Source organism: Hoplias malabaricus, chromosome 6 (assembly GCF_029633855.1).
Source record: "Hoplias malabaricus isolate fHopMal1 chromosome 6, fHopMal1.hap1, whole genome shotgun sequence".
Lineage (NCBI taxonomy): Eukaryota > Metazoa > Chordata > Actinopteri > Characiformes > Erythrinidae > Hoplias > Hoplias malabaricus.
Window position 1 is genome coordinate 6,220,700 of NC_089805.1, and position 21,561 is coordinate 6,242,260.

The following is a 21,561-nucleotide window of genomic DNA, read 5'->3' on the forward strand; positions in this document are numbered from 1 at the left end:
AAAAGTGCTACATTGGGTTCTGTGAGTGATTCCATAAAGAACCATGTTTGTTAAGGAGATGTTTGAGTGTGAAGAAACTTCTTTTTTTGATGATTAAAAACCTTCACCTTCTGGAAAGATTCAAAAAGATATTAACAAAAATGTTGTTATAATTATTATTTTTAATTGGAACCAAAGAAACCTTTGTAGCACAAACCTTTTGTCGTCTGACAACCCAGCAGTCTCACTTTTTCAGTCACCTTGGAGCAGCCCACGATCTTGCAAAATAAATGCTGTTTTTCAGATAAATAAGGAAATGATCACCAAGTTTGATCACTGTTCTTATCAGATTGCACATTTGTTTTTCAATATTGTGATCTAGAATATATTTAAATGATAAATGCTTCACGTATGTACCATCAATTTATTTTTGTCCAATTCACTGCTAAGGTTTTAGCTTAATTTACTCAAGAGTATCTGATGCTCTCTGCTAAAAAAAGTCAGCTCCAGTCATCCACAAGCTCTTTCTGCTCAGCAGTCACCAAAGTTAAATTTATGAGGTTACCGTTGTGAAACCTTAATATTTGAAATGCCACAACTCTTGACTCAATTTTCTACACTAGGTAAGAGTGAGAAGTAACCTCTTGAACAGTATCATGTCAAAAATTTGCGCAGTTGATTGTGGCTTAAATATTATGTAATTATATAATGCGTCTACAAATGTGACAAGATCAGTGAGACACTAATTTATGACAGTGACTGGGATCATTCTTTAAATTTTGTATTTTAAAATACATTTTTTTTTATCAGAGTTTGATTGCCACAAAGCTGCAGAGACCAGAAGTAACCCTGGCGTGTGTTTGCAGCCAGGTCAGACTCTGCTAAAATATGTATATTTGGTTAATACTAAAAGTAGTACTCCAGCTCACAACCATATTCAAAACTTGGCTGAGTTATTCAGATGGACACGGTATTTATTTGTTGTGGAAAAGAGGATGAAAATGAGACTTCTTAAAATTCTGCTAGCGGAATTAAGCTGTTCCAACCTAAATGGCCCTGCAGTTACATTATGGAGCTAGCACACCATTAAAAAGGGGACACTGTTATAGCCCCCAATATTTTGTATATGTCCAATACTGTTGAAATATACTGTGTTCACCAAACCTAATACTTAATTTTTAAAAACAGACAAGATAATTTTACTTGCATGATGAATTAATGAATTTTAGGATCGGTAATTAAATAGCCCCGCTCAGAGTGACTGTCTGTGAATTTGGTGTGTTCTCCCCATGTCAGTGTGGGTTTCCTCCCACAGTCCAAAACCACTTGTAGGCAGGTGGATTGGCGCCTCGAAAGATTGCTTATAGGTGCAGGTATGTGTACCTAACCCCTGAAATGCATTGCGTTGCAGTGCCAGTCCTAAAGCCTGGATAGATCAGTGAGGGTTGCGTGAGGAAGGGTTGATCTGCTGTGGCAAACCCTGACGGGAGGGACCAGCTGAAAGAAGAATAAGTATTTAAATAATAATAAAAAAGATAATATGAAGGTGTTATGAAAATAATCACAAACAACCTTTAACTGTGATCCTATTTTTAATTTCTACATTTGTTAGCTCTGCCCAGTCTTTTCCTGTAACCTAATATCACACAATGTAAACGTGTGTAAACAAAGACATTGATATGAAGCGCCAAACTTCTTAAGGACTTGTAATAAAAAGGATATGCATTTTGGATACTTCCCTTCCATTGCTGAAATACCATGGACACTTGTATGTCAAATGCTAGGCCTGCATAGTTATTGTTTCCTCTTGTTAATAATTTGATCCTGGGAAATAATGTGACATTCTTATAAATGAATAGCTTAGAACACTTGAGCTCTCTGCTGTTTTACCCGCATGTGAAATCCCCTTGTCTGACTGTCCAGTTTTACAAGCTTGTGCTCTGGCGAAGCACTGACCTACTTTGAAATTGTCAGCTGTTTGTCTCTAGTATCCCACGCACACACAAATAAACATGGCTGTATTTGCTGTAGCCCTTTAACATAGCCATGTACTGTAATACATTTAAACAGCTAGGCTAACATCGTCCTCTTTCATGCTATATGACTTAATCGACACACCTGCTCCTCTTTGCATATTCAGGTGTGCACAGACTCACTAGGTATTTGTTGATGGCTGCTGCTGTTGGTTGACATCATGATGAAATCAGTAGTGACCTGAAACTCTGTTTATTTATATTATGTGGCTTTTTGTTTGTATTCTAGTGGTTCTTATAGAGTACAACGTAGTTAAAAGTAAAATAAAATATATTTGTTTGGCAAAAATGTGATAATGTTTATAACTGATGGAAAATCAGATTCCATTGCAGCAATAATAATAATAATAATAAAAAACAAACATTGTCTGCTTGGTTTTTTTTTCTGGGGTGTCTAATGCTGGATTTTTTTTGTTTGTTTTTGTTTTTTCCTCAACAGGCTACCCTCTGGCGTGACGGTAGGTGGGTGGTGTGGAGCTGGCCTCAGCACCGGGAGAGGCCCCCTCGCCCGCCCCCTCCCAGCGCTGCATGGCTGCAATGGCGCCCGCTCTAACCGACGCACCGGCCGAAGCTCACCGTATACGCTTCAAACTGGCACCACCTTCCTCCACCCTCTCCCCTAGTGGTGTGGAGGGAAACGGTGGCACCAGCCACATCCTTGTCTCCAGTAACGGCACCGTCAAACGCAAGCCTTCAGAAGAACGCCCTGCACGTGTGGCAGGCCCCTGCAAAAGGGAGGAACCTGCTCTGGTAGACCGTCCACCAACACATTTGAGCAAACTCCAGCCACTCGTGACCTCATACCGCTGTTCAGATGTGATGTCCATGCATTCACCAAAAGAGTCCATCAAGCTGCAAGGTGTCCTGCTGCAAAATCACAGCATTCTGCCCGGATTCTTACCGCGAAAGCATCAGACTTTAGAGCTCTCAGAGGAACAGTTCAAAAGCATCATGAGTGTTGGGAGTGGACCATGTGTCCCACCTGCTCTACAGGCTACACCCATGAATGGCATGGCTAAGAAATTGACTAAACCAGATCCCGATACCAGAGAAAACACAGTAACCTTGAATGGAGGCAAGCATGATGGACAGGATTCACTTCCTTACACTCCTGTTTTTACCTCCCATGGGGGGCTGATGGGAAATGGCCCCTTTAGAGGTCTCAATGAGCAACACCACTGCCCCAGAGATGCCTCTCAGGGCCCTCCCAATTGTCAAGAATCCCTGTTGTCCTTTACACCTCTTGTTGCGCCTTCAGACCTTGATGAAGAAAAGATTTCCAATAGATTGCCTTCCCTTGCCATGGACACTTTGATCACTTCCCCTGCTACACTGCCAAACACACTAGACAGCCTAGGAGCAGAACTGCGCGACCGGACCCAGCAAAGCCAGAGCCGGCAGGGTGAGATTGAGGGTCGGCTACAACGCCTGCGCAAGCGACTGCAGGTGGTACAGGCTAAGCAGGTGGAGCGGCACGTGCAACAGCAGTTGGAGGGACTTCTAAGGAACACATTGAGGCCTCTGGATGCTTTGCGACAGCAGCAGGGCCGCCACAGTACCGAGCCTCTCACGCCTCAGGAGAGAGACAGACTGAACCGTATTCTAAAGGGAGGTTCAGTACCCGCAGAGTTGGAGCGTCTCGCGATCAGCTGCACCACCAACTTGAGGTCTGCAGAATGCACCTTTGATTCGGATGCTACCGAAAGCAGCTCTGGAGGAGAGACAGATGTGGAAGAGGATGAGCTTGCCAGGGTGGATATAGAACAGCGGCACATTCCACTGTAAGTACTTCCCTTTGTTTGAGATCTGCTGGAAGAATGTTGAGAGCTTGATAAGGTTGGATGGAGTATTATTGATGGATTTAATTGGCATATGGCAGCAGATGCGTTCATTTTGCTTATTTGTAATGTTTAGAGATTCTGTTTATTTATCTTGAGTGGTGTTGCCCAGTGATGGTTGGGTGTATATATATATTTTTTCTTGATGTGCTTTTTGTATCACAGTGTGCTCATCTGTGTTCTTCTTCTCTGAGGTGGTATTAATATCTCTTCAGTGAGACATTGAATTGTACGATTTTACGAGCGTTAAGAGTGCTATTAGCAAAAAAATAAAACACACACACACAACCTTGGACAGATTTGACCTGGAGGCATCTAAACTTTTGTGGTATGACTTCATGATATTTCCATTGACTACTTTCTGTTTGGATCCAATCAGGAAACGGCTTGAGTCAGACCCAAATCAACCAATATTTAGATGCTGCTTATTGTTAATGTAGCTTGAAACTCCATCACTGAAGGGCTTTTAGGACAGGGTCTTCTGCCATTGGTTAAGTATATTCAGGCCTCTCCTCCATTGTAGCTGATGACTCTTGACTAGTGAAATAATTTTCTGCAGATGGTGTTTTAGTTTATCAGTGCAATATTGTGCTCCAGATTTTTTTTCCTCTGTATATTAAAGTCTGTTTAAATTAGTACCATCACAGCTGCAAATGTAATATCATAATTGTCATTCTATGCCTGTTAACATCCTTTCATGTGTGCAGTCAAGCTGCATTTATACCTAATTAACATAAATGTATGCTAAACTAGGAACATCACACACCACTGTTCTGTGCTCCCAGTCTTCTATGTAGAGTTGCACATTTTAATGTGTGGAATCCACAAAGCAGTCTTATTTTAAGTGAGAACTTATGAGCAAAATTGTTTGTGGTGGCTACTGTAAATGCTGATAACACAGCATCAGTTGCAAGTGTTACCAAAAACAAAAGGAAACATCATTGTAGTGGCATTACAATCTGTTGATACCCATTTTAAGCTGGTATGAAAACCACTTAACTCTTTGGTACAGGAGCCATGGCTTATGGGTAAAGAATATTTCCAGTTTACTCTGTCCAAAGGTACTTGTAGTTGCAGGTAATATAGGCCATAATGCATCATAGAGAAAGGATAATATAATGTTTATGCATAGTGCTGGACGATAAAACAATATCGATTTGTTTTTGTGATAGATTGTTGCTTGATAACAATGATAAGCTTTGGGTAATAGAGCTCAATAAATCTTCAATTCTATTCTGGGTTAGCACAATCAGCTGTACGCTATTAGGCACATATACACATGGTATTACTGTAAACTAACACAGGAGAACAGCATGAATGTGAAACGTAAACAAGACTAGAATACGTTTAATTCAAGTGCTTGTGTGTATATGTTAAATATCCGACGTCATAGGTCAGGCTGCTTCTCTTAAATAAACGCTCAAACAATAAAGACAAACTTATTGTGATAACATTTTTGGCCATATAGCCCAGCTCTACTTATGCGTTGTTTGGACAACAAAGTTTGCAGAGGATCAGCACCAGTCCACAACATGCTCACACTACTCTCATTAGTAAGTGGTGCAAAACATGTTGGGTATTGTGTTTTTTGTAGATTTGTATAATTCTTTGGGAACACCAAATTGTGGACCTAGAGTAAAATTAACTCTGGATTAAATGTATCATTAAAGGCCTAATGACACAATACTGTTTATTCTTGACTGGGATATTGTCAGACACACTTTCAGTTTTTGCATTAGGGTTAAGTGTGGCATAATACATATAGTAGTCAACGGGCTTTTTCTGCTTCAGTGATGAATCAGTTCGAGACAAGATCATTTATTACTCCTAAGCTTATTGCAAGTGGTTCAAAGCACAGATCTATTTTCTTATAAGAACTATTTTCTTAGTTTTGTCAGAAGTGACTGAGGTAAAAACCTATAGGCAAACTTGTGGCAAAAGTGAAAGGATTACTGTGGTATTTTCATGAAGTATTTACATATATCTCTCAGACGTTTACACTGGAGAACTTGTAGTAAACAGAGAACCAGTAGTAAACATAAAGACAGCAGTGGTATAAATATGAAACAGTGAGAACATTGTCCATTTTTCCTTGGAGTAATCACTGCCATGGACAATGTTCTTACTGTTTTATATTTATGCTACTGCTCTCTTTAAGTTTACTATGTTTTGAGAGTTATGCTTCTACAATTTTCAGTTTTGTGGGTGGTTGAACTAATTACTTCTACTCCATTTAAAAAAATTGAAAGCAAAATGTTTCCAATAAGCTTGTTGTTTTTAAATGTGTTCATTGGAAATTTGGTTTTCTCTCTAGCCCAGTGGGTCAAAGAGTTTGTGTTAAACGGCCACATGAGGGAATAACATAGGCCTAAATTTCAGCATGGAGTCAGTCACATGACTATTGCGTAAGACCAAATAGGCTTACTTGCAGATTATGACACACAAGCATAGTGAAAGAGCAAGGCTACAAGGTCTAGATGGCCTTTTATTTATTTATTCTCTTATCCATTTTTTTTTTATTTTATATACTGTTGATTACTTTTAAATTCCTTTGTTTGATGTGTGAACACGTTGTGATTATACTCTGGTTTTCTTAAGACCATGTCAATGATGTAACTGAATGCAAGACCCAGAGTTATGTTTTTTCCCCCTCATGGGATTGATTAGTCATCCTGTTTGGTCAGTCTGAATACTCTGGTTGTTGCAGTGGCTGAAGATCTTTCATCAGCCAGTATGAATTCTGCTCATCATCGTGAATCAAGGCTATGTAACCACTAGCGCACTCATGCCTTTTGTGGTGACATAAAGAACAGATACTTAAGGTAATTAAGTTAGCTTTAAGTGATCTGTCATTGTAAAAGTTTTTTTTTCTTTTAATTAATTAGCTGAAGACATAGGGACAAATTCTAATAGACAGGAACTGCTTCGTGATGCTTTTTTTCAGCTGCTGACCAGCAGTTTTATTGGAGCGGCAGCAATTTGGTCCCTTTAACTAGGAGCTTTTGCTAATGATTAACTTAATTTTGGCTGAGGTGATCTGTACACCACCCCATGTCTACATTTCACACACTAAATATCCATGTTTCTAAGAATACCAGAGCCTGAAGTGCATCAGCACCATCTCTACTCTCAGCCACCACTTTGGTAGCCCTAAAGGCAGATGGCACCGTCAACTAATAATTAGCTAACAAGTACTTGCACGTAACTAGTGTTCATTTGTCGCTAAGGTGTAATACCTGTTTGTGAGAACCTTTCAGAATCACTGAACTGAATATTTTGTTTAGTGTTTCTCAGGGGTATTTGGCTGAGACTTAAAAGGTGACATTTACGATTGTAATCAAAAAACTTCTTACAAAATTCAGAAGATGTTTCCTCACCATGTAGCTCTCCAGTCTGGTTGCATGCTGGAAACCGGTCTACTATGTTTATAAGGTCCTAGTGTTAGTAAACGAGTAAAAAAACGAATCCAAAATGGCTCAATCAGACATGCTAGGCTTCCTTTCTACAGAAAAGAGACCTCCAAATGTTGAAATTCAAGTAGATGAAGGTATTGTTTTATTCCTGCTCTACAGGTGACTTATTTTTGCCACTTCAGATTTTTTAGATAAGAATGTACTCTAAATTTTTTGAAACAACTCGAGTTACAAACAAGTTTCAGTGGTAATTAAACCTGTGGATAAAAACAAGTTAAACTTCAACCAGATATGAACTACTATTGTGTTCTCTCTCTCTCTTACTCTCCTACTCTCTTATGAAAGCACTCCACCCACTGCAACAGTTCACCTTTAAAGCCGCTGAGCTTCTGAACCTAAACAAACCAGAATCTCCCACAATTGTAGACACTGCCTATAAGCTCAGGCTTCTGAAAAAGGACAAAATCTGGGTCTCTGTTTCTGTCCCATACTATATATAGTGTAGTTCTGTAATGAGTTGTTGTCATGAACTATCTAATTTTTAGTAAATTGTTGTTAGGTTTAGGAAAAATAAATTAATTTTAAGGCTCATTTTTTGACACTGTCATTATTACCAAAACCAGGTCACATTTTTTTAGATTGATTGATAGTTTCCTTTTAGCATTATTTCATGTCATGTCCAACTTACACAGCTAAGTCATGGGTTTTATTTTAATCTGTTAAAGATCATGCATCACTTAGCCGGTTGGTTAAGGTTTTTCTCCTTCCAGGTCACTTAACCGGCTGGTTAGGTTTTATCTTCGGATCTGGTTTGTTGTTTAGCACTCCCAGTTTGTGCTCATACATCTTCCACCTCCATGAGGTGTTTAACACTGCTGTCTGTATTTTTCTGAAGCTGAAGGCTATATTACGCCTACATTCCTATATTTTCATGCAACCCATTATGGTAGACTGGTCGTGACCAGTGTAGGCTCGATTACATTAGATGTATGGTTATGTTAGTGTGTAATTTTTAACCCACATTTTCAGCATTTTTTTAAAATTGATCAGAATATATTCTTCCCTTCTCATAAAGAGAGTAAAACACCTCTGCCTCTAGAATTATTTAATGGTTTTCTGACACATCTGTCGATCTTTGAGATTATTAATACGGTTGATGTGGGAGTTATGTCTGGATAAATGCAGATAATGTGGTTTCAGAGTGGCTTTGTTGTAAAATCGTCCAGGCTTGTCATCTCATTGTCATTACAAGGGCCTGCATCATTTGAGGATGCTGAAGGGAAAGATATGTCTGTCATCAGTGCCTCTGACTGCAATTCTGAGCTGAACAGTAATCATTTAACCTGTTAGCGTTTATTTTTATCCACATTTAAAAGGGCTGATTTGTTTTATGATGCTAAATTTTAATGAATGTGTGAAGTGTTTTCTTTGTTGTGACATTACCGACTAGCATTGGGCTTTGAAGTTTTCCCACAGAAAATGCAATAAACTTAAGTGTATTTCAGGTTGCATTATATAGGAGATGACCATGGCTAATATATCTACAACCTCTAATTTAGGGAACTATAAGTCATAGAAGATAAATGGAAAATAATTGCAAAGGAAAAGTAAGAGTAACGGTTCAGTCACACGTTGACTAACAATGAAACCGTGACTCATCCCTAGGTGGATTGCTCACTTCTCTAAAAAATTATTTAAGCTATAACAAAGTGAAAAATGATCACCCTTATTTAAGAACTGAAACAATATTATCAGTCTATTCTCATGTTGATGTTTTTATAACAAAGCATTTTCCACATGCATCATAAAAAGCTAGCCTGACTTATAAATAAAACACTTGTAGTTATGCTTAGGTTTGACTCCTCAGTGGCAGTCTCTATCCGTTCATGAAATTAGGAGCCAAGTTTAGAGCTAATGTTTGATATTAGCTGAGCTTGTCACAGGGATGTTATATATCATTGCTTTCTGATTAAAAACATTTTTACATGTGTTAAATGTGGGCATTCATCTGTCTATTCATAGCAGCTAATATCAAAATGACCAATGAAAAGCTGACTCTGCTTTTGCTAAAACATGGATTCATACCAGCAGTGTGTTAGGAGAACACGCTGCAGGCTCTGGTTACACAGAGTTGGACGTGGCTCATTGGAATTCACTAAACAATCCGTGTTTGTCAGTAAGTCTATTTAACATATGAAACTTTTGGACATGTGTCTCCATAAAGATATTTTTACATTTCTGAGCTGTAATGGATATAAACTGCATTATCTGTGGTTTATTTTTACTGTTACCGTCAGAAAAATGTAGCATTTTCCTGTTCCATAAACGTTAGCTTTTTGGAGACGTGTTTTTACTCTGACACCAACAGTATGCAGGTTGGTAGCTTGTGTTTTACACAGCATCACACCCTAATTTTAAGCATTCCACTTTTTCCATAGTTGTTTGGTTATGCTTAGACCTATCAGTCTTTCCACAATATTGAGATGAAGTTTAGTAGAGTGTTTGGAGTTCTGAGGCTGCTAGTTCTCATGATTAGGAACTGATTCATGAGAGTGCAGGGGTCTACGTGAGAGTCCAACTTGGCTACTTCTCAAATGAATGAAATCTGATTGGCGGTTTGAACCCTCTTTCTCCTGTGTACGTTAACTCATTACACGATGCTTATTATGTTTGCTTTACTGTTAAATCTGTTAATAATACGTTTTACTGGTTGTGCCTCTATAAAATGAACCCAGTGCTTTAACTTGCCCAGTCCTTAGGACCAGCAGTGCTTCAATGATGCTTCAAGAAAATGTCATGGAATATTTGACATTCATTAAATTATTAATTCTTTTGAAAAGTTTAAGTTGGAACAGACTTTAATGATTAAAATCCATGATATGCTCAGAAATGCTCATTATTACACAGTTAACCACAGTGTGGTAAAAATCTCACACCTTCTGGTAGTTTACTTTGACATTTTACCTGGAATTTCTCATGAAGACCCCAGAAATTGGCAGCTAAATTAAATCAGGTGTGTTTGAAGCGTGAAACTGCTGTGAATTTCTGAAATTATATTCCAGTTGGCCTGTATATCAGATGCACTGTCCTGTTCCCAAAATGGCAGAGATGATTCCTGTTTGCTGATGCAGGCCACAGCAGGCCTGGAAATTGGCTAATGCCCCCATTTAGCTGTTGTACAGTGCCATATATGAGAAGTCATCAGCCGTGATACCATGTCAAATGGATTCCTATTTATGCTGATGTCATTATACTCCTTATTTAACCTCTGTTGCTGACTGTGTCCATTTTAGACACTTCATAATGTTTCATCTTGTTCTCCTGTTAAATTCTACATTTAGGCTTGCACATGGCATTTTTTTCCACCTAAAACTTGATTCTCTGTACATATCACTGTTTCCCGTGTAATGGGTACTATGCTGAATAGCATATGTGAGTCAGAAAAACGTCTTTTTAATCAGTCTGGGGATTATGCTCACTGAGGATTAGTTTAAATCGGTTGCCCACTCCCCATGGCTCTGCTAGAAAGGAATTGAATTGAAATGACTGGCATAAACACTTCACAGTTTACTGGCTAATATGATTTTAGAGAAATGGTTCCTCCAGTAACCTAGTGGCTTCATAAGAGTGATTTATTTTTTTACAGAGATCTATGTGAAACTTAGGCCTAATAGTTACCACTCCCATACTTGATCAGTACTGATCTAGCCACACCTCTTGTGTTTGTAACTTTAGAAAACGGAACATAAACACTGATAATGGACATCTAATCTGTTTCCTCACATGGGCGTTTAAAGAAATGGTGCACAAGGTGAGGTTAATGGTGCTAACAATGAATGACAGTTTATGGAAATGTTATCATTCACATTGTTGGCTGCTAATTTCCATTCATTTTTGATGACGTTAACATGCATGAATGAGCTATTCCTTTTAATGCCAAAGCAGTCTGCTTTTCCTGGATCCTTAGCCACCAAGAAAATTTCATGGAAAATTCCTTAGCTGGTGAGCCGGAAACGGTGTAAGGGAAATTTCACTTCGAGGTAACTCACTAAAACCCTTCCACATGTGCTGAAGCCATCAGGAAAATGCAACACTCTTGTAAGTCTCTCCAGAATTAGCTGAACGACAGCTTCAGTCAAATACGAAGGGATGAATTAAAAGTCTCCTTGTCATCCATTTAAACCAAACGTTTCCTTATTCAGGAACAATAATGCTTTTATTGTTTCTCTGCCTGCGGGAAAGCAGGCCTCAGTTCTTTTGTTCTCCAAGCTCAACAGGAGGTGGACAGAAAGGTTTGGGCAAGCGTATTTTTAAATACAATTCGCAAGTACCAGTGAGAATGTGGGTGGCTATAGTGGAGGAGGCATTTCATCCATCAACTTATTTTTCCCTCTTGTTCTGATGAGGAAGTCCACCTACTGTAAAGTTGGTTTCAAGCAATATATAATATACTCTTGTGTCCTGAATATAGTTTATCGGCCAAGGCTTGTTTGATCTCTGGAGGTTGCTTCAGGAGGTTTAAGACTATTGTAGATAAGTAATAGAAGCTTATAGCCTATCACTCAGCAATGGGACAACTGCTTTTTTTTTGTGTTGCGAGTACATTTGTACTTTGGGCCTGCTCGCTTATCCAGAGTGATTTAGGGTGTTTTCACACCTGCTCTTTGAATCCAGTTAAATACAACTTTGGTTGAATTTCACCCACTGTCTGTGGGCAGGTGGGAAAGAAAGAATCTCGGATGTGGACCAAAACAACCTTACCAAGACCTTAGCGAGGAGGTGCCCTCTGTCTGTTCCCACATGAAATATGGTGCTCCAATCCAACTAGGAATTGTATGCATTGGGTCGGTGCTAAACGGCTTCCATAGTCAGGTGTGTGTTGTGTATTGCACACAGCAGAGCAGGTAAGTAGAAAACTGGTTACAGTTTAGCCTCTAATTGGGGAAATGGAACAGAAACATGCACTAGTCCAGAACCCAGGGCCACCACCTTGTTTACTTTCTTCCTCCCATCTCGGTCAGGTCTGACCAATCAGCAGTAACTCACATGGTTAGCGGTGACGAACTTTAGTACGCTTTGATTTTCACCTTGTGGACATAATAACAAAATTAAACTTCTAAACTGATTTTGACCAGAAATATGGGTAACACGTAACATTAGGGGTCTCCTTAATGGTTTCATATTGGTTTAGTTTTCTTGGTGTGACTGAGAAGGAATGGAACCAAAGTGGCACGGGGGGGGGGGGGGGATGGGGGTGCAATGGCATTACCCATCACTGTTGTACATTTTATTTATATAGTTTGCACTCTTTGGGGGTCCCTGAGGCCTACTTTAAGAAAGAGGATGTATCTATAGAGGCCTCACATAAGTTGTGTACATATTCACTTGCCTGTATAAGCAAGTGTCAGAATCAATGATATCCAAACTAATAAAAACCCTTTGATAGCCGTATTTGTCTCCGAGGGCCCAGTCAGTTTGGATATAAGATGTTAGCTGTCCTTCTGTGCATGCAAATGACTGACCTGATTGCAGTGATGACTACCTAGTTCCTACACCAGCAGAGATGTGATTTAAATAACAGGATGTTCGCCTTGAATAAAATATTACAGAATGTTGCCCCTCTGAAAACAATCTTGTAAAATGAAGGATCCAGTCTTGATATGCTAATCATATTACTCCTGTTGTCAGAGTATGAGAAATGTCATTGCAATTTAATTATTATTAAATCCAGGCTATTTATGGAAATTTATAGCACTCACCATTTTGTGCAGATATACAGCAAATATGAGCCAGGCACAGTAATAAGTGTGACTCATCTATTGATGGAGGGAGTTTGCTTGTTTCCCAAGCATTCAGGAAAAAATTGTGAACTTTGTCCCCTCCCCGCTTCTTGCTTCTCTCTTGCATTGCCTCATTTGTGTTCACTCTTGCATTTTCTGTCTCCTAACCTCCATGTCAAGGAGCTAAGCAAACCCTGCTGCTCTCTACTCTCATTCACGCTCCAGTATATGCCATTTTCTGAATGTTGTTTATATCTGCAGCTTGTGGAGTGTTGTGTTTTTTGTGCATGCTCATTTTTTTGGCAGCGTGAGAAAATTTACTGACTCTGCAGCCCTGCTCTGCGTAATGTGGTTGCACCTGTTCTCTGTCTATGGGTGTGAGTGAGCAAGCATCATTTCTAACGTGTTAATCGGATTAAATGGATGCAAGACTTGAGCTAAATTCAAATCAGATCACAAGTGACATCTTACGTGATCTTGTTGTGAAGTGAATTGTGTTGTTGTGTTCAAGTGTAGGCTGTAATCACTGCTGCTGTTAGGCTTATATCTGGTAGTGTAGTGTTCTATTTTGAATAACTGTAATGCTTATGACTTTAAAATATCTCATTTGATGTAAAATATTTAATGAATTTTTTATTCATATATCTGACCCATAAACATGCAATACCCACTTTTTTCTGTTCTTTTTAGCCTGAGTCTGTCAACCTTTTGTAGCAGGTGTTATGTATACACATCTTGTTTTTGCAGAACAGGGCTTTGTGGTACATGTGGAGGAAATGAGAGAACTTTAATTGTGGAGTTGTGGTTTCAGAAGCAGGGCGAGAAAGACTGACAGGAAAAAATAGAGAGACATTAACACAGATCCAGAGAAAAAGAAACAACACAAAAAGTCCAAAACACCCAGCCAGTGTCCAGCCAAGCTGTGTAGTCTCAGCTGGCATAATGTCAGAGGTGTGGCCATGCACTCTGTATTGATAAAGAGAAAGACTGACTTAGTTTTAAAGTCCCTCTACAGTCATTAATACATATGGCTCTAACAACATATCTCAGCAAAATTAGAGATTTAAAATTTAAGAACATTATTCCTTAATGCTGTAATACCTCTTTACCTTTGTCTTCATTCAGCACACACAGGAACATGCACTATGAATATGCATTGAGTCATCACCCCTATCTCTACCCATCCCACATCTGCTTGCTTACAGCTCGAAATCCCAGCACTGCAATTGGAAGGGATTGGTTCTTTAGGTTTACTATGGAGTTTCAAAGTGTAATGCTCAGCTATCTGCTTATTGCAACTCTTCTAGCTTAAGAAATAACATAACATTTTAACAAGTTAAAAGAGGCTCTTTAAACCAAGGACTGAAGTCAGTTAGCCTTGAGAAAGCAAGCATACAATTTCTGTCAAAGCTGAACACCAAAATGGCAAATTTATACTTGGTGACAACATTTTATTAGTTATATAGTGAAATGTAATGCCATATGAAGAGCAGCTGACAATTTCAAAAGATGTGTTCAGTCATCTGAAGTTCTGTAGAATATATCTGCCCCTCTCAGGAATTGTATGTGGGTGGGTTTAAACCTCTCTGAGCTCTGTCCATTTTTGAAAGTGCAGGGTGTGTATATGTACCAGCTAAGACAAGCTTTCTCTCCCTCTTTATTTTAAATGTTCTGTCTTTGCATGCTTTTCCCCAGTCTGTACTTACGAAGTTAGTTCAGTGTATAAAAACATGAGCAAATGGAGAGCCCTATGAAATCTGTTTTATTTGTCTTTAAATAACTACAGTTAAACAAACACTAGCAAAAGGCACATATGGATTTATGAAATTGCTGCTGTAATTTAGCAATAAACAAAAACTAGTATGTAATTTTCCAGTATGTGCCACCCACATCTCAGGCTGGAAGATGCTGACAACAGGCATGCGATAACTTGTTAATCTGCTGTCTGTTTTTATTTATCAGCTCCACGATTCTGTCACCGTTTGCCACACAGCAGAATTTACTGGGCTCTATGAAATAAATGTTATGATTTTATAATAATGCATATGTCCTGTGTCTTATGAAATTCTAACAGTGACTCTAAGAAGGGGTAGCATAGTTGGGTTTTACAACTTTAACCTGTGCCAGTGTCTGTTCAAAATAGCAGGAGGTCAGGTAGGTGTGTGTGTGTGTCTGTCTGTCTGTACGTGCACTCACGGATGTGTGTGCACTCTGACCTTTGGACTGTCTGATGTGGCCACCAAAAGTCTTCTCTTTCTTATCAGTGATGGCAGGGCATCTCCATGGCAACTGGGAAAATGCCACTGGTTTTCTCTTTCCAGGTTCATGACCTCTCAGTTTATTCTGTGTGAATTTTTAGAGGATGAGGTTAATGTTTTATATTCAGTAAGAGTGAGTGCCCCTGCCCCCATGCCCCTTTTATGTTCACAGATCCATAGCACTGTTGGTCGTTGCTTGGATTGAAAGGCCAAATGGAAACCTGCATCTCCACATTAAATCTCCACAATAAAATTGATATCAAAGTTGAGGCAGGTCCCTTTGTATACTTAAAAATAGTGTGTGTGTGTGTGTATATATATATATATATATATATATATATATATATATATATAATGAGAGAATAAATCATGAGCTGCCTAGATCAACAGGTCCATTTCAGATTTGAATGTATTCAATGAATGGTCAGTATTGCTCTGTGTGGTGTTCAGTCCATCCAAATTATTCAAGCAGTTTCTTTGTGATATAAGTTAACGTTTTGACCCCACATGGGATCCGGAGAGTATGATTAGCTGACCTTCCCGGCTTCAGCTTGTTTGTCCGTGGAGGTACAATTTAGCTCTGCTAAACATCCTATTTCTCCTCAGAATTACTGTGCGGTAGTTTATAATGACTGACCTTTCTAAAGGAACAGTCTGATAATAAATACTGCAAAAATGTATATGGAACAAAGAGCCTCATTTTTATTGCAGCTTTTTGAAGTTTCAGCTTTTAGGACTTGATTGGTACAGTTTGTTTGTGTGTGTATATAGATATATAGTCTGAACAGGTTATTCGGTTTTGAATGAATATTTTCCTGGAATATTTGCACAATTATACACAACTATGTCAAATGAAGCTGTCTAGCAAATATGTTTGCTGTCTGATGTTTTATGTTTTGCACTGGAGGAATGTCCGTGTAGCTAACCAGTAATGGCTTATCTTGCATGATTGAAGTTTAAAATCGTTGCTAAATTTATTTATAAAATTATATTGCAATTAATTCAATTTATATTAAATGAACTTTCCTAAACTGATAACCTTGGTTTAAAGCCCCTAGGAAATAATTTTAAAGTTATGTTTTTTTTGTATAATGCTAAACTTGGGTGCTATGTGAAATACTCAGCAAAGTTTAAATAATAAAAAGAGAAATATGATAAATCTCTCCTTAGAAACGACCAGTACTGCACTCCTCTTGATGTGAAATGGGCAGTCCTAAAAGTGGGTAATGTTTGTCAGTATTACCCTGACCAATTTAAGATAGCTACCATAGCCACACCTCCTCTCTTTGTGTCAAAGAGACTGGTGAGCTAAAGCTTAGGAGCCATCTTAGTGAGTGAACTAGCTATCCAGCTATTCACCAAGCTGTTATCTGAATGTTGGTAGACATAAGCAGAGCAAATACAGAAGACAAAACAATACAGAATGAGCATGAATGGATTGAGTCTGAGTACAGCAGAGATAGCAGCAACCCTTGGTTGGTGTGTATACAGTATTACAGCTGCACTGGGCAGGCATGTAGAGCAGAGTAGCAGTAGGGAAGGCAGACCCACTCGGGCAGAAGTAGATCAGAGTAGCAGTGGAGATAGTGGCCGCACTGGGCTGGTGTGTACAGTAGAGTAGCAGCGGGGGTAACAGCCACACTCAGTCGACAGTACAGCAGAGTAGCAGCGGGGGAAAGCACCAATATGGAGACTTGCTATAAGGTATCCCATTTGTACAGATATGTTAACAAAATAATCACACGTAATCACACCAAAGACATCTGTAGGTTCATACACAAACAGCTGTATAATGCCAGTTCTACCCACGTGTCATTTTATTGTGCATCTTGTGTAAACTGACAACCGCAGTTCAGAGTAAAAATCACGCAACAGCTGTCTTGAGGCAATTCTTCAGTGATAGAGTGCTGTTTGTCACGCAGAGTCATTAATATTGGACCATGCCCACACCTTTCTCAGAGAACACTGAGAAGTGTATTTTGGTCATTTTGGAGAAGAGATTCATTATTTTTGTGTTTTATATTTTGTTGAATAATTCACATAACATGCAAGTTATTCTAAAAAAAAGTTACATTTTCAAAATGAGTTACCACCGGCTTTAAAAATGATTAGTAAATATTTGTTTTCAATACTGTCTTGTAGCTTAAGGTGATGGCTAATTGCGCTTAGCCTGTGAAAGATTACTTTTTAAATGTGCGTTTTATCTGAATCTAATGAGTAGTTTGATTGGATGATGTATTGAGTTCTATCTCAACTTGCGCAAGTAGTAAATGTCTCACATAACGCTCTGGTCCCCTCAGAGATTAAAAATGAATGCTACTACAGATGTATTACAAAGTGAAGGATATAATAATTACGTACTGTTATATATATATATATATATATATATATATATATATATATATATATATATAATTATAAATAGTTAGGTAATCTACATATAATTATGTATTAATTATACATTGTCACCAAAATAATCATTTTAAACAATTTCAGTGCCATTTAGGGTTGCAAAGGGGTGGAAAGTTTCAAATAAATTTCCAGTAAATCACAGATAACTTTCCATGGGGACTTTAGCTGGGGTATTTTGGAAATATTCCAAAACGTAAACTTTCCATGGAACTTTGGGAATTTATTCGAATTAATAGGCAATATTGGGAAATTTAAAGGAACTATATCATACATGATCATTAATGTACTTTTTTTTTTTTTTTTTTTGTCAACAGCAGACATGGAGTAACAATACAAATAACTGACACCTTTGATGTCATAGTTGATGCATGTGGCATTCTTCTGTTAAATAAAAGGACAAAGTGTAAAAACACTAATGCTAAATGAATAATTAAGTATTAATTCTTGCTTGGTTACAGAAACCCGTTGAGGCCAAAATTAAAAATATAGGTAGCTAGCCTTGATAAGCTAATCTCTCACTAGCCTGCTAGCCTTGGTAAACTTGCCTCTTAAATGAAATTGGTCATTGAGGTTTTCTGATTTACCAGATGGCAAGAAACTGAGATTACATCTTGATTTAATACTTGCTTAAATGTTTCAATGCTGTTACTGTCAATAAAATATGAACCTCTTCAAAACTTATCAGACTTTAGCTAGTCCTTTGGTCCAATGTTTGCTTTCAGTAGGTGAGTGTCAGCTTTGTAGAAATCATCTGGACGTATTCTGAACGTGTGATGGAGGAACGAACCGTGCAGGGGGTGTGGTCTCAATAGCCCTTCAGTGTGTAATGTGCCAAGTGCCTAGGATTGAACTGTTTTTGTATCTAATTATGTAATTATATCTAATTATTTTAGCCAAGATTATGCTCCAGTATATTTTTTTCCCCAACTATATGTAAGTTTAGCTTTGAATATTCCCGTTAATTACGCGTTAATTCCCCTAATTACTTGGTAATTCCCATGGTAGATTTCACAACTTTGAAAATTCCTGGAATTTTGCAACCCTAGTGTCATTAGATATAGCCTCTGTCTAAAGAGAAAACCTGTATATCCACTATCGTAATTTTTTGGTTGAAGGTAAAAGGGTTTTTACGTTTTAATGCTAGTTATTGTAAACAATTTCAAGGCTGATATTTTGAGCATTTTCTTTGGTTCCTTTATGATGAAATACTGTCATAATCAGAGAATTAAGTCCAACAAGCCACAGAAAGTAAATCTGAAGGTTGCTGTAATATTTCTATTCAGAGTAGTTCTTATAATCTGCACCATTTGGAAAGCCATGGTTGCTCAGTTAACAGCAAAATGTGTTGGATCCTCTTTTTGAAGCAGTGATGTGATGTAATCGTGTAAAGCTGTGTGATGTAGCCAGAAAAACTCCCATTAAAACTTACCCAACAACACATTTCAGAATTAATATACTAGACTGTGCAGGGATGGTTGCACCAGCACATTGATATATTTTTATTATTTATTTAATTACATTTATTTAGTAGTTTTGCAGATGTCTTATGTACTCAGCTAAAACTGGATGTTATTTCTTTAAAAAAAGAAAAATAATCCAGTAAATAAAGTGTGATAGAATTCTTCATATTCTAAGCATTTAATTCACATAAGTTTTATTATGGCTTTGCCATATTTTCTGTATAATTCCTGAGCAAAATGGATCGCTCTCTCTTTCACTCTCTTAACATCATCTGTACCTGGCAGCGCCTGCAGTGCCTGGCTCATAATGAAAGGACTCCTCTGTGAGGGTGTGTGGGAGCGAGTGTATGTGTCTGGCTCTCTCCCTCTTTTGCTCTTTTGCACCCCCCACCCTGCTCTCTCTCTCCCTCACAGGGACTAAATAAGGCTGCAGCTCTACGTGTCTTGTCTGTTAGGGACTTTCGGATGACTGAAATATGCACCTTTGTCTGTCTTCTTTTTTCACGTTTCATCAAATTCCTGGTGTTTTTTGAAGCCTGTTGGAGTTGCTTTTTGATGCAGAAGGCTTCTCAAAGACAGTGGTTGCTTTAGATGCACTAATATAAGAATTGCACTGACAGTTAAACAAACATGATACACTATTGTAATATCAGTAACTGCTTAAAAGTCTGTCCCTGTAACATTTAAGACTTGCTTGAATACTGGCTTTCTGGGGGACTAGAAAAGTAATGTAGGCTTCAGCAGAAAATGAGGGAAACAAATTAAGGAAAATATAATGTGAACTGGTTACACTTAGATTATCTAAAATTCAACATATCCACTTTTTCAGTGCTACATTATCAATGCATACTATTTAATTAATGGGTCTTGTGTTTTCTTTACTGGATGTTTCTTATAACCCTAATGAGAGAGTTTTCAACATCCACCAAGAATTCTGCCAGCATTCAGACTGCAGTCTACTCCTTGTTAAAATTCTCAGACGAGTAAAAATACCAGCTTTGGCGCCTTTGTGTATAATATGGATGTTTAAAGAATGCTTACATGTGTAGTGTATAATGCAGTTCATAATATTTTTCAATGAATTAATTACTTTGAATGATGTTTGAATCCAGAAAATAATTTGCACTTGAAGATGCTCTGTAAGAGCTTAATGTTTTGCTCAGGTTTTTGATGTTTAACACATACAAATGCAAATGGAGAAGCACAAAATGCACTTCTGACCTTTTTAGTTGTTTTTTTCTTCAGCATCTCATTTGGAAATTACTTGTCTTTTCTGTGTATTGGCCTTTCATACACATCTGCAATTGCTCTGTTACCTTTAGGCTGATGTATACCTCTGTGTTGATTTACACAGGCCTGGCAAGTGTAGCACACAGAGGTTCCTTGGTGTGATGTAGTGCTTGTGAGTTTGGGCTGGGTCGGTTTGGCTTTGGTCTGGTCAATTTTATTATGGAAAAATGAGCAGGGGTAAAAGAAAAAAGTGCTGCTTTAATGTTTAAATGCCTGTGTTAGTCAGTTAAAATCATTTATAAAGGTATGACTGTGTTGGAGAGTACTAGTATGGGTCTGATATGAGTAAATTGTGGCTATGGTGGGTGTCTTTTTAAAGCCTGATATGCTTCTACCATTAAATTTTTAAGCGGTGCTGTGTGTCACATCTCAAACTTGCTAAGATAACTCTGAATTTACTTGGTTAACCGAACATTTCTAAGTTTCACTGTTTTAAAAAAGATGCATTTTGGCCCGGTTCACATTTTATAAACTTTAATTTAATTTGGGATGTTTTAAATCCTTACAGATTCTACTGTCAACGTTTTACTACTGCTTCGTTCAAAAGAGAAGTGTTCACACACCAGAGTATAACCGTTAAGCACATTTATCCATCACTGACTCATATAAATACAGTACATTATTTTACTGCTAATATCATGCAGTACTGGGATGGTGCTATGGAATATTTATTCCTGTTTAACACACTTAGCTGCCATACTTATTATTATAAAGTTTTTGTGTTAACCAAGTTGCATTTTCACAAGTCGTTCACATGTACTGTTGCTTACTTCTACATCTATATAGTCACAGATCTTCTATTTCCCACATTCATTTTATAAAAGCAATCATTAATGGAACGTATTCAGTTATTTGTACAAACGTAGCCTCCGCAGATGTCAATTTTCTGTTTGTAATGGTTTTACAAGAGACTGTGAAATCTATCAATCACATTCTCTTGTGTGTCGTTCTTAGTGGTTTGAAAATTGGTGTGACACACACACACACACAAACAAACACAAGGGCTTTTAATGCAGGCTAACAGATCGGCTCCAGAATGCTATCACACAGACTAACCACCCGTGAGCTGATTGAGCCTTGAAGCCACATGTTGTTTTT

The 21,561-nt window shown here is 38.1% G+C and overlaps 1 protein-coding gene across 4 annotated transcripts in view; it reads left to right on the forward strand.

Annotated features, from left to right (window-relative positions):
* kansl1b (KAT8 regulatory NSL complex subunit 1b) overlaps positions 1–21,561 on the forward strand; it is a 67,442-nt gene that overhangs the window by 14,029 nt on the left and 31,852 nt on the right. For all 4 annotated transcript variants that reach the window (XM_066673871.1, XM_066673874.1, XM_066673872.1 and 1 more), the window contains one exon: positions 2,452–3,793. In XM_066673871.1, coding sequence (XP_066529968.1) covers positions 2,541–3,793 — 1,253 coding nt within the window. In that variant the 5' untranslated portion in view covers positions 2,452–2,540. The remainder of the gene's footprint in view (positions 1–2,451; positions 3,794–21,561) is intronic.